Source organism: Linepithema humile, chromosome 7 (assembly GCF_040581485.1).
Source record: "Linepithema humile isolate Giens D197 chromosome 7, Lhum_UNIL_v1.0, whole genome shotgun sequence".
Classification (NCBI taxonomy): domain Eukaryota; kingdom Metazoa; phylum Arthropoda; class Insecta; order Hymenoptera; family Formicidae; genus Linepithema; species Linepithema humile.
The window spans coordinates 13,654,417-13,668,064 of NC_090134.1; the positions used below are offsets into that span (position 1 = coordinate 13,654,417).

At 47.8% G+C, this 13,648-nt stretch overlaps 1 protein-coding gene and 1 long non-coding RNA gene across 2 annotated transcripts; one reads left to right on the forward strand and one right to left on the reverse strand.

The window, feature by feature from the left end:
• Positions 1–831: 831 nt before the first annotated feature.
• Positions 832–1,803, forward strand: LOC105678378 (uncharacterized). The gene has a single exon (XM_012377710.1). It carries the CDS (start codon positions 832–834, stop codon positions 1,801–1,803), a length of 972 nt encoding a protein of 323 aa, XP_012233133.1.
• Positions 1,804–7,380: 5,577 nt separating this feature from the next.
• On the reverse strand, positions 7,381–8,270 carry LOC105677294 (uncharacterized). The gene is made up of 2 exons (XR_010891106.1): positions 7,821–8,270; positions 7,381–7,652 (listed from the first exon to the last, which is right to left on the reverse strand). It is a non-coding gene; the product is annotated as an uncharacterized lncRNA (long non-coding RNA).
• Positions 8,271–13,648: the final 5,378 nt, after the last annotated feature.

A 13,648-nucleotide genomic window follows, 5' to 3' on the forward strand; every position in this document is an offset into this window, starting at 1 on the left:
AACCCGTCTGACAGGAGTAACGCCTGTTACAGGTGCGGCTCGACGGGTCATGTCGCGAGAGACTGTGAGGCCCCCGTGAGCTGCCCTGTGTGCAGGGATAAAGGGCTCCCCCATGTACATAGGGTGGGGGGTCCCGCTTGCAAGGCCCCAAGAAACAGGGGAAGTATGGGAAAGGGTGTAATCATGGGTGCGGCCTCGGCCCCCGGGTCTACCCCAAGACGCCCAAATCTCCTGGGAAGAAGGAAAAGGCGACAAAGAGGAAAGAGATGACGGGCGCGACCTCAGCCCCCGCGTCCGCTCCTGTCGCTCCGGTAGCGATGGATGTGGAGGAAGCGGGACAACTGGGCGTGGCCTGGGCACTCGCGTCCACTCCTGCTCTAGACAGGGAAGTGGAGGAGGCGGGTTCATCGAGCACGGCACGGGTCCCCGTGCCCGACCCCGCAGGTGAGACGGATAAGGAGGCGGGACCAGCGGGCGCGGCTTGGGACCCCGCGTCCGCTCCCGCATGTGAGGTTAAAGAGGAGGTGGGAATAACGGGTGTGGCCTTGGCACCCACGCCCGCCCGTAAACTGGCGGAAAAAACGTCGGACGACGACGGAGACTCCTGGATCATACCGTGGGATAAACCGAGGACTCAAAGATCCAGGGAGGAATTTGAGCGGTTTGGTGTCAAAAACAAGGCACTGACACCAACACCAACACCCGCTGCCAAGGAGAAGGAGACCGTAGATCTCACGGAGGACTCTGAGTAGGAACATTCCCGCCTACCAGGATCCTCCAAGCGAACGCGAACCACTCCGCCATGGGTCAGGATTTGTTTTTAATCAGACCATGGCGGAGGGTGGGTTCGAGTTGGGAGTGGTCTCGGAGCCGTACTGGATTCCGAGGGACCACCCCAACTGGTTTACGGATCCTACTGGAGAGGGGGTCGCAATTTCGTGGCGACCAACAGCGACGCCACGCCCGTGCTCCAAGCTTGGAGCCGGGCACGGATTCGTGGCAGTTGAGTGGGGAGAGTGGGTGGTACTGGGGTGTTACGCCCCACCAAGTTGGAAACTCCCCTTTTTCAAGATCTTCCTGGCAGGGCTGGGGGACAGCATCCGCGGATGCCTCCCCCGGCCGACGTTGGTTGCGGGGGACTTCAACGCGTGGTCTACGCTATGGAGTTCCTCGCAAACCAACGGGAAAGGAGGGGAGATGGTGAACTGGGCGGCGGCATTTGGCCTGTGTCTCCTAAACACGGATTCGAGGAGCACCTGCGTGCGTACCCGGGGGGAGTCCATTGTGGATCTCACGTGGGCTTCCCCGTCGGCCGCGCGCAGGATCACGGGTTGGTGGGTGGGCGAAGATCTGGACTCGGGGCCCGATCACAGATACATCGTGATCGAGGCCTCGACCACCCCCACCGGACAGCTCGGCCGCCGTCGGCGTAACACCCGCAGGGGATGGGTCCTCAGGAAGATCAATGAGGACATCCTGATGGCGGTCATTCTGGTGGAATCCTGGCCAAAGCCATCTGGCCAGGCCGTGGACCTGGAGGAGGAGGCCACGAGGGTCGTGAGCATGGTTGAAGACGCGTGTGAGGCGTCTATGCCACGATCTAGATGGTCCCCCGGTAAGGCTATGTACTGGTGGACCGAGAAGATCGCCGAGTTCAGGCGTCTTTTCTCGGCCGCCAGACGTACATTCCTGCGAGTGCGCAAAAGGGGGGATCACGCCAGAATGACGGAAGCTCTGGAGGGGTTTCGGGCTGCGCGGAACGCCCTGCGAGCCGCCATCAGGAAGGAGAAGGCTAGGGCATAGGAGGAACTAACCTCCACCCTGGACCGGGTTCTGTGGGGGTGACCCTTCAAGTTGGTGCTCAGAAAGTTGAGATCTAGGGCGCCTTCCACTGCGGAGAGACTGAAGCCGGAAATCCTCGTGAACATCGTTGACACGTTGTTCCCCGTGGGGAAAATTAACATCCCTCCCCCTATGATCGGGGAGGCGTGGCCCGAGGAACCGGCAGTCTCAGCAGAGGAGATGACCGCAGTGCAGGCCAAGCTTGGCGGGACAGCCAAAGCACCTGGTCCTGACGGAATACCCGGCAGGGCATGGGCCCTGGCAGCGAGAGTGCTAAGTGACCAGATGGGGCAGCTTTTTACGGCCTGTCTCAGATCCGGCACTTTCCTCTAGCGGTGGAGGAGGGCCAATTTGGTCCTCCTCCACAAGGATGGCAAGCCGACGGAGCAGCCCTCCGCATACCGGCCCATATGCTTGCTGGACGAGGCAGGAAAGCTCTTTGAGTGAATCATCGTTGGTCGCCTCGTCCAGCACCTGTCCCGGGGTGGTCCCACTTTGAGTGACAAGCAGTACGGTTTTCGGGAAGGACGCGGCACTGTGGACGCTATAAGCCACGTGCGGTCCTTCTCGGAGGCCGCGCTGAAGGGGGGAAAGGTAGCAATGGCAGTGTCTCTTGAAATTGTGAACGCCTTTAACTCCCTCCCCTGGGATTGTCTGGGGGCAGCCTTCGACTACTTCCAGCTGCCCCCTATCTTCGAGCAGTCCTGTGGGACTAGTCCTGAGGGACAGGTCATTCGCATATACGGATGGTAACGGCGCGGTGTGCGAGAGGAGGATGTACCGCGGGGTTCCACAGGGATCTGTTTTGGGCCCGACGCTGTGGAATCTCGGGTACGATGTTGTGCTTCGGACGGCCCTCCCTCCGGGCTGTGACGTCATTTGTTACGCGGACGACACTCTAGTCGTGGCTCGGGGGAAGGATTGGCGGGAGGCCGCGGCTGCATCAACCGCAGCCGTGGCCAGCGTGGTGCGCGTTATACGGGGCCTGGGTTTACAGGTGGCTTCTTTGAAGACGGAAGCCCTGTTCTTCCACAGGAAGACAGGAGGAAGACCACCCCCGACATTTATCAAAGTCGGAGGGTCCCGTATCCCTGTAGGGTCCAAGATGAAATACCTTGGCCTCACCCTGGATGGACTCTGGGAGTTTACGCAGCATTTCAATGCTCTCGCTCTCAGAGTAGACAGGATGGCGAACGCGTTGTGTCGCCTCCTGCCCAACCTCGGCGGTCCCAGTGCCAAAATTAGGCACTTATATACGAATACCGTCCGATCGGTGTCCCTTTATGGGGCACCGATTTGGGCAGAAGACCTGATGGCCAACAAACGCGCCATGACCCTAGTCAGAAGGACAGATAGGCGCATGGCCATCAGAGTCGCCCGGTGTTACCGAACGGTGTCGTATGTGGCCACGACCCTGACGGGGGTGCTCCCGTTCGACCTGGTCGCTAAATCGCGTGCCGAATCGTATCGGTGCGCGATAGAGGTCGGACGGAACGGTATTTTCCCCGAAAATATTCCCAGGGAAGTGGCAAAAGAGAAGGCCAGGGCCCGGAGGTGGGCGCTCAGGGAGTGGCAACACCGACTGAGCGAACACAATACTCCGGGTCTACCTGGATTAAGGACCGTCGGGGCCATCCAGCCCTGCCTACTGGAGTGGGTTGGCAGGAGGGGAGGAGGAATGTCCTTCCGCATGGCGCAGGTTTTCACCGGGCATGGATGCTTTGGTGACTACCTGTGCCGGATAGGGAAGGAGCCATAGAACTTATACTACTGGAAGAGGAATAGCCCATTCAACGCATAAGAAAAATCTGAAGGAGCCGAACGAGAGAGAAAGATATATATGTGCGAAAGAGAAAGGTATATTCATCCTTTTGGTCGTAATGCGCATGTCAAAAAGCTATATAAAGCGCTCGCTTCAAATTGTTCAGAAAATCATGCAATAAAAAAATCTGAAAATTTTAAAATTGCCTGACTGCAACTCGAACTATGTTTGTAATTGTAAATAATCTCGAAATTATTAAATAAATCACTTTATATTAAAGTACAATAGTGAAGTTTTTATAACTTATAATTAAAATAATAATGCAGTTTATTTACTTGAATTAAAATATTATTAAATATTGTTATTAACCAATTGTTATCAAATAATTATATTATGAAATAGTAAAAGAAAACAATAAATAAATGTATTTAATTAAAATAAATATATATTTTGAAATTAATAATCATTCGATTCATTTTGCAAAGATTACATATGTTTAAAATGTATCATTTTCGAGTATTTGTGCCTAATGTATTCATATTGATTTCGGTGTGTTATACATTTCCCTTCATGAAATAATCTAATTTTTATATACATTTCTGCAATGCTTTTAACTAATTCTGTCTTGTGATTATCTAAAAATTCTTGTTCTGATATGTGTTCCAACATTACGGATTGGTTAAAAACTTTTTCAATGATTTTATTGTACGTTGTGTTGATTAATTTTTGTTTAACATTATTTGTTCCAAAAATAATACTTTTGTTTTCCCTAATCGTTTGTTCTGCTGCAAGTGCAACTTTAATAACATCTTCCGAAGGAATAACTAATCCTCCTCTGCTTTTTAATTCAATTAACTTCGGTGTTATTGTTGATGTTAAAAAAGTTGCACATACATGGCATATATTTTTTTGACGCATTAACTTACGTACTACAAATCCACTGATATACTTGACCACTTCTTCAATATATGGAGAAAGCGTCCACAAAGTAGATAAATAGTCGTGGTCAAATACATCAGCAGATATCGCAATAGAACTATCGTTCAATTCATTGAATAACCCATCTGACGATTTCTTTTTTGCAGAAGATACAAATAGAATCTGTATATCATTAATGAGACAATTTCCGGATTCGGATGCCGATATTTCATGCCTAAGTAGCAATCGTTTATAGCTCCATTCTAACTGTTGGGCATTCGGGTTATTATTAAATCCTCCTCTGCTTCGAAGGGCGCTGAAAAATGTCTCTAAGTGATCCTGATTTAATTTATATGTTAACAAATATTTCATGTTTAAATTTTTCAATAATTGAAACAATTCAAAAATATTTGTTAAACATATAATGAAACCAAGGAATCCTGTTTTGCGATTGCTTTCGACAATCGGCAGATTTTGTGAATCTTTAAGATTTTTAATGTAAGCTATAATGTTATTAGCATACCCTTGCAACTCGTTGAAGTTATTAGTTGTGAGAGCAACGTTAAATTTATTTTTCTTCGAAAATTGAGACCTGACATTTAATAAGTCAAATGCATTATTGAACATTGTACAAAACAATGCTGTCTCTTCGGGAGATTTGAAAGTCTGTGGAGCACATTCCTTTGCGAATCGAAGACCGCAACTAACGCTCTCACTAAGTGTTTGTGCTGCCAGTTTAACATTCATTTTGTTATGGGCATACATGATATGTTTTTTAGTTAGTTTTGTACCAGCCCTTAATCCCTCTTCATCTTGCATCTTTTGTAATTGCACAATATACTCCCAAAATATATTTTGACTGTTGCTTTGTAAAATTAATTTATCTCCCAATGTGTTTCTTACTAACTTAATCATATGACAAGGATCGAAAAAACAAAATACTTTTTTATTATTAGCGGGATTTCTAAAATAAGGTTTAAATTGTGGACCTATCTGAAAATTAGCACCCAAACTATTGCACATGCTAATGTTAACAGTTGCTCCATCAAACGTTAAAGAATGTACTCGAACTCCTGTTTCCTCGATTAATTGCAAGCATTTTTCTAATAAGCTACCTCTTTCTTTACCATTCAACGAATCAATTAAAAAGTATCCAAGAGGAATTTTCCAATGTCCGTTTAAAGCTACAGCCATAAAAAAAGAGCATTCTTCGCCTGCGGTGGATTGTCCATATCAGTGTTGTTATTGACGCCTAAATCAACACACCCATAAAAACGATTGCCGTCATATGTAATTTGTTGACGAATCGCTATCTCGTCAACTACCAAATTACAAATAATAGGATCTTCATTCATTCTTGTTTTATACTTGAGTGCGGTGAAGACTTCATCCGTAAAACCTGGACGACCATTTATGACTGCATACCATTTGCGAATCGTTGAAGTTTCAGGTAAAAGATTATGAAAAGTTTTCCTTACATAATTGTATGCTTTCGAGGAATAAAAATTTAAAGTTAGCGCAAACGCTCTCAATTCTGCAGAGTACTTTTTTTTCATAGCTTTTCTTCGTTTCAACATTCCTTGCATAACTTCGGGCATCTGGGCCTTTATAAATAAAATACATATAACATATATTAGATTTACATGTATTTAAAATACTTTCTTTTATTAGTTTTCAAATTTCATATACACACAATGTGTTTTGTATATGATACATAGATACATTGTACATAGTAAACATGTAGCGCATAGAGAATTAAGTACAACAATTCAGTATAAAAATAACCCAGCAAACACCAAGTTACAGTTATATAATTGTTAGTTGTAACTTGGTGTTTGCTGGAAATATATAAAAAAGTACTAATAATAAAAATACATTTAAAAATGTCGAAGTGTATATAGTTGTGTATATAATCAACTATATAAAAATGTAATATAACTATATAAAAATTGTAAAAAAATTATTTGTACAAATTACATATATACAGAATTTTAGATACAAGTATATCTATTTTTGTACTTTAGATACAAGTATATTTTTCTTGGAATTTACAAATAAACAACCCAATGTAAAAAAGTATCTAATAATTAATTTTATCGAAACTTACTAATAAACTATCTGCAGCTCCATCTGACACTAAATTTTTCTGTTTTAACATTTTTATTAGGTCTTTCATATGCAATATACGTTTTCTGTATCTTCTATTTGCTTGCTGCAATACCTCAATTTTTCTTCGATACTGTACAATATTTGATTTGGCTAAATTTAATGCCCGCTTAGCTCTTCTTGGTGTAGCGAGATGTGGTGACTGAATGTCTCCAACGAATCGAGGCTCAACATATTTTGGCGGAGTTTTGAGAACATTTATTACAGCAGATGCATCTAATAATCATTACCAATAATTTGAGTTGGATCAAATATCCGATTTCAATATTTTTATTTTATAAAATGCAGAAATATCTAATTTAATTGATACTTAATTCCATTAATGCAGTATTTTAAGCAATAAACTGCAATAAATTATTATAAACTTTCATTTTTCAGTAATTATTACATTGATTTAAATAATATAAAATTATGTTATCATTCTTTAATTTATTGCAATTATTGATTTTCAATGACAATTACCTTCTACAGGTACAGGTAATGTATCTTCATCGCTGTTCGTCATTAACGTTTCATTATGCTCCATAACTAGATCATAGTTATTATCCAATCGAAGTGTTGCATCTCTGTCATTAGTAGTTAATGATCCTTGTTTTTTACAACAGGATCATTGTTATTATCCGACAATCCAATTGGAATTTCTTTGTTACCGCCCATACTAAATGCATTTTTTACTGCAGGATCGTCGTCAAAATTCAGTTCGAAATTTTTTTCAATGAAGTTTCTGCCAGACTCTTCTTGACTTTTATCCGTTAAAGTCTGATGTTTTGACTTCTTTTTCATTTTTCTTAAGTGGAAGAAAGAAGGAATTGCATTGGGTTTTACTATGCGTTTACCCAATTGTGAAATCAAATCTTCATCCTTAAAATGACTTGAACAAATTGTGCTGACGCTTCTCAAATGATGTTCTTCCATTCCACAAAACTCGAGCCATTTCGTTCTCAACTCAAGATTTTTCGGAAACCTGTAAATTGAAAATATTGTTGAAATCTAAATTAAAAATACAGAGCAAATTTATTAATAATATATTATCTTCAGAAATATAACATAACCTATTTTATTTTTCATATTACAATAATTTGTATGAGATTAAGAGAATATTTACTAATTATTAATTTTATTATACACTTACCCATGATACGAAATTCCTTTTTGACGGCGACTACCGCATAAAATGCAATAATTAACCATTTCTTAAAAACTCAATAAATATTCGATTATAAACGACTAGCGTGAATATTTTGTCTTCGGCTATGTTTATTTACACAGTTCGTTTATTCTCGACAGCCAGTTGAGGATCATGCGCAGAAAACAGCAAAGGAAAGAAAAAGGAGAACACTATATCTTCTGTCTCTCTGTTACACCTTCAAATGTTAAGCTGTATTCCCCTTCCAGTAGTATAAGTTCTATGGAAGGAGCGCACCACGCGGTGCCACCACTGCGCAGCCAACCAGGACTCGGCGCAGCATACGCTTGAGTTATGCCCGGCGTGGGTTGATGAGCGTCGGGTCCCGGAAGTAGTTGACGAAGACCTCTCCCTCCCTTCCCTCGTTAGGGAAATGTTGGAGGAAGAAGGGGTCTGGGAGGCGGTCTCCTTCTGTGAGACAGTTATGTTTTGGAAGGAAGAGGCCGAGAGGGAGAGGCGGTGCGAGGGGGGGTCTACCTGCGCCCTGGCGAGGAGAGGCGGGAGGGGTGGCCGTTCTAGGCCACGCCCTCCGCGTCCTGGCGCTGGTGGAGCGCCGAGGTAGGGTTAGAGGGGGGTGGGAGAGTTAGCGACCTCTCTCATTCCTCCTCCCCCGGTAGGTTCACGGTTTTCTTGTTTGGGAGGGGCCGTGCGGAGCCCAGCGACTTCGTAAGGGTACCATTCCCAATCGCTGGTAGGAGACGGGGACTCTAATTCCAAATCCCCGGGTGCCTGGACTCGATAGGTGTGTTTTTGGAAAACACACCCCCAGGATAGAGGAGTAAACCTCGAGAAAAAATCCGGGACCTGGCCAGTTTCGTTAGCACGTCGGTGCTCCGACACAACGGCTGGGCCCCCCAGTGCACGAGGGGGGGGGGGCGTAAAGACTCATACCGTAACCTCATTTATGGGGCCGGCGCTAACGTGTTGTTAGCGCGGGTTGCGAGGGTGGTAAGACCTCTATAAAAAGACCCGGGTAAGCCGAGCTCGTAAGCCCTAAGTGGGCAGTCGGTCTAGTGAAAGGAAAACCACAATAAAAAACCCGGAGAAGTATACTCCGTAACAAATTACACGGGGTTACAGGGAGGGGGAGTGAGGGATGTTCCCTGCCCCCATCTCTTACATTTTTAGAGCGGCTCCCTCCTCCGGTGGCGAAAATCCGGGCGTTATATGCCCCCTCCCCCGTCGTTAATACCGGAGGAAAAGCGAGCCAAAACATGGTTTTCGGTCCCCTCCAAGCCCGGCCTGATTTATTGGGCATTTAACGGTCCGTGGGAGGGACCACCGGGTCAGCCTTCTTGACTGACCCGACGACCCTTTCATCAAGGGTATGATCCCCTGCGGGCGGTTAAGGCGCGTCTATAAGTCGCGGGCTGCCCGCAGAGTGGATCCCCGGGTCCTTGTACCCGGAGATGAGACGAGCGGGGGAGAGGAGGAGGGGCTTGCCTCTGCCCCAAACCCTTGCTCCTTTTCGGGGGAAGCTCCCTCCTCCGGACGGCGGAATGTTTGCGCTTGGCGTCCCCCGCCGTTAAGTCCGGAGGAGGTTGGAGCCATATAATGGTTTCGGTCCCCTCCAGGTCCGGCCCTGCCAAGGTCGAGCAATAAACGGGCCTGGGAGAGAGACCCCCGGGTCGGCCTGCTGACCGACCCGACAATTTTGGTCCCCTGCGAACGATTAAGGCGCGACGTATGAACGCGGGCCGCCCGCAGTGTGGACCGCCGGGCCTCGGCCCGGAAAGTGAGGCGAACGAGGGAGAGGGGAGAGCACTGGCTCTTCCCACAAAAAGGGTTACGCCGGGAAACCGGCCGCCGGGGGGGATGGCTGGATGTCATGCGTTGGTAGTTCCCAGCCTCCCCCCAATACGGCTGCTGATGACTCAGCAACGGGGGTAGGGTTTAGTTGGTAGGCGTCTGGGGGGTAAGTGGTGTCACAAACCACTCCCCCAGACTGTTGTTCACAGAGGTGGTGGATCTTGCTGCTGCCGTTGCTGCTGCTGTGTGATGGCAGTGGCGGCTGTAGTAGTTTTCTCTCCAGGGGGGATTGATTGCCCCGGTTTAGGAATCGGGGTTTTCTATCCTCTTTTAGGGAGGGGAGGAAGAGTCGGCAGTGGGCTGTCGCATAGCAGCGGACTGCGTCGATACCTTCTCCTTCCCCTTCTTTCCGCTCTCTCTCTTTGAATCCTTGGCTGGGGGAGCCACCCTCTTAACGGAGGGTGGACCCTTACTGCCAAGGGGTTTGGAGGAAGCGGGGTCAGGCAAGGAGGGGGGAGTCTATCTCCCAGTAACTCCCTCATCATGCGGGGAATCATTTCCCCGACCTGCTTCATTACCTCCCGAACGACGGCGCCCACAAGGCCATCGTTCAGGAGGATGTTACTGGTGACTACCGGGGGGAGGCGGTCCTCCAGTCTTTTCGAGACCCCCTGAACCGGGGGTCTCATTGCCGGGAAGTTGTCCAGGTCTTCCCTGGTGATTTTCATCATGGGGGAGGACTCCGGAAGTGGGATCTCCGCCGACTCCCCCATGATGATTTCCTCTTCCGCATTGTCCTCCTTAGCGACCCTGGCCCTAGTCCGGGTGTTGGGAGGTGAAGGAAGAGGGGAGGTTCTCTCTCTTTCCTCCTTCTCCCTACGGAGGTCTGCAACCTCTTTTTCCAAAAGGCGGTTTGCCTCTAGGATATCCTCCGCGTGCGCATTTGCGGAGGAGGGAGTTCTTCCCGCTATGGGGTCGTAGTACCCCCTCTCCGCTCTTTCCGCCAGGGTCGCAGCGCCAGCCTCGAGGGAGGAAGCCGCGATATTGAGGAGCTTTGCTAAGTTCCCCTTGAGGCCTTTCGAGACCGCGGCGACCTCAAGGATAGCATCCGTATTTTCCCTAAGGTCGTCCAGGATCTTTTGGACCGGTGCCAATTCGTACTGTACGACCTTGCTCTTAATCCTTTCCGTGCTTGTGGTACCGCTCGATCGTACGGTCCGTCTCATAATGAGGGTTCATAACCCTCTCGGCCACCGCGCGGTGCATATCTTCTAGCCGCACCACGGCTGCCTCCCTTCTTTTTCGGGCGGTGTGCTGCCCTACTTGTATGGGATCCTTTGCGGGGCGCCCCCTAGGATCCTCCTTCCTAGCCTGCGCCCTGAGGATCTCTACATCCTCTTCTTTGGAGGACAAGAGGCCGTCCCTTCTTGTCCTCTTCTCCCTTTTTTTTCTCCTCTCGTCGGAGGGAAAATTAGGGAGAGTGGTGGTCTCCTCTCTGCTTTTTCTTGGCCTTTTGGCCCCTGCCGACGATGCGCCGGTTCTGGTGACGAACGAGAGCTTTGTCTCAGATCTGTCACCGTCATCGTCGGAGCAAAGGTCGATGGATGGAGCCCCTTAAAAGAGGCTCTCCTCCGACCCCGCTCGAGATATACCCTGCGGTCGCTTCGGAGACCCGGCACGGGATGGATCCCGTGAGAAAACCGGGGTACCTGCAAGGGTGCCCTTTTTTTACCTTGGATAAGATCGGTGAGAATGGGGAAGAAAGGGGGGGTGGATTCCCACCCGTTCCTTTCTCCATCATCTCGTCGTTGGAGTCAGCGCCCCCCCTCAATCTCAGTACCGAGACTTGAGATGGGACGCCTGACTCCAAAGACATCGTGGATGTCACCTCTCCCCCAACACCGAGAGCTAGTATCTCGACTGAGAAACCTAGTTTCTCGAGCGCGAGATACACCTCCCGATGACCACCATCATTTTTTATTTTTAAAAGCAACATTTTTGTTTCAATCCCACTACCCACTGCGGCTCCGTTGACCGGGCATGCCCTCTAAGTCCCAATTTCCCCCGGGAGGTCAACATGGCGCGGGCACCGGGAATTAAACATCCGGTGCACTGGCCTCCGGCCCCTTACTGATCCCTGATTTTACCCAGGTGCTTTCGGGGGTCCCACACCTCCGACAATGTGGGCACCGCAGTGGGCGCAGCTACGCGGGGGGCCCCACGGACGGTTGGGGCGGGGAATGTTGCAACCCACTCCGCGCATTACCCGCCGTGGCACCAGCAAACCCACTCCTCGACCGATCACTCCGGAACCGGTAATACCGGGACGCACTCGGGTAGTGATCGGTCTTCACTGCTCGACCCTGCCTCGGAATACTTCCAAGCGGCTCGGAATGGCCCAGCCCGACGAGCCCGGGAGTTCCGGGACATCGACGGCCCGTCACTCTCCTTCACGACCGCGTACTCGAGGACCACGTCCACGAGCCGTTTGGTCGAAGAGGGAGAGCCACCGTTGTGGGACACCGCTTCCCCCTTATGCCAAGCCGCACCCTTTCCTCTCCCAAAACCGGAAGAGGAAGAGTCGACCCCAGACACAAGGAGGACCGGCACCCACATCCCTTCCCTTTAGGCGAGGCCACCGAGGTGGCCCACCAGAGACCCGTCCCGCCGGAGCAGCAGCCCCGGCCAGGACAGGCCTCAACCATGGGGAGAGCACCCCCCTAACCAGCCGCCCCACAGGGCTAAGGATCTACAATAGATGTAGTAAGCTTTTAGCTTTCTGTTCTAAGCCGTAAAGTATGACATATTTCCGGTTTGAGATGTTGCCCGCGCTGTTTTAAGCTCTAATCTCTAAGCTTTTAGCGAGCTGGCCAGATCCCAGCTCTTAAAGCTTAAGACTCAAAGTCACAGCTAAGCAAAGTCTTGCAGGTAGAGGTTTTCTTAAACTATGCTTTTGTAACATTGGCGCAATCAAAAAGAACAGATAATCGAATTGCCTTATGTTCATTCAGATATACTCAAAAAATTGTTCTTCATCCGTGAAGTACAACTCTTTGAACATATTATTATACAGGGTGAGTCATTTTAATCTATGGATCCAAATATCTTCCAAATTACGGTATCTACAAAAAAATGATTTAGATAAAAGTTGACCAGGACAAAGAGGGTCATTTAATTGTATCATTGGTTTTGACCTTGAGGTCAATTTTGAAGGTTATTTCAAGGTCACGATGGTTTTTTTAAATGAGACACCTTATTTTTGACTGCGGATTTCGAAAGAGCGGAAAATTTTACATCAAACTTGTCTTATGAAAAAATTGTTTTTGCGACCTTGGAAAGGTCAAAAATGAAGGTGAAATGCCTGAAAAACGATCTGGTGTAGTTTTTCTGAAATAACGTGGTTTTCTGGGTAACACAAATGTGCATAATGCTTAAACAAAGTCAATGAATTGTAAAAGTGTAAATCACTTTGACTAGCTTGACCTTGACGTCAATTTTCAAGGTTGTTTGAGGCTCATAACGCATTTTTTGATTAGTAAACCCTATTTTTGACCGCTAAACCTGTTTCTTGACAATGGGCTCTTAAACAATGGCACTTTTTACATGAGCATAAGGATTTTTTAGTTTTTCGACCTGACCTTTTGAAGGTCATATCAAGGTCAAAAGCACTTTCATCTTACTTTTAGCGTTACCCGGAAACAACGACGTGGACATAGTAAGTTCTGTTTCCTTTAGGGTGCTTGATTATTGTGAGTCCCCTTGCCTCTCACTGACACTGTAATTTAAATGAATTATCCACGGAGTAATTGTTCAAAATTACCTCCGTTGGCTTCGAGGCATAACTGCAATCTGTTTTGAAAACTATCCACAGTTCTAAGCAGGGTAGCTCTAGGAATGGCTGCACAAGCTCTACGAATACGGTCCATAAAATCATCTTTTGTGGTTGGTTGTTCAGCAAAAACAACATTTTTCAAGTATCCCCATAAAAAGAAATCAGGCGACGTCAGATCTAGTGAGCAAGGAGG

Coding starts and splice junctions, on each gene's coding strand:
- LOC105678378 (XM_012377710.1), top strand. CDS start 832: ATGGCGGAGGGTGGGTTCGAGTTGGGAGTGGTCTCGGAGCCGTACTGG.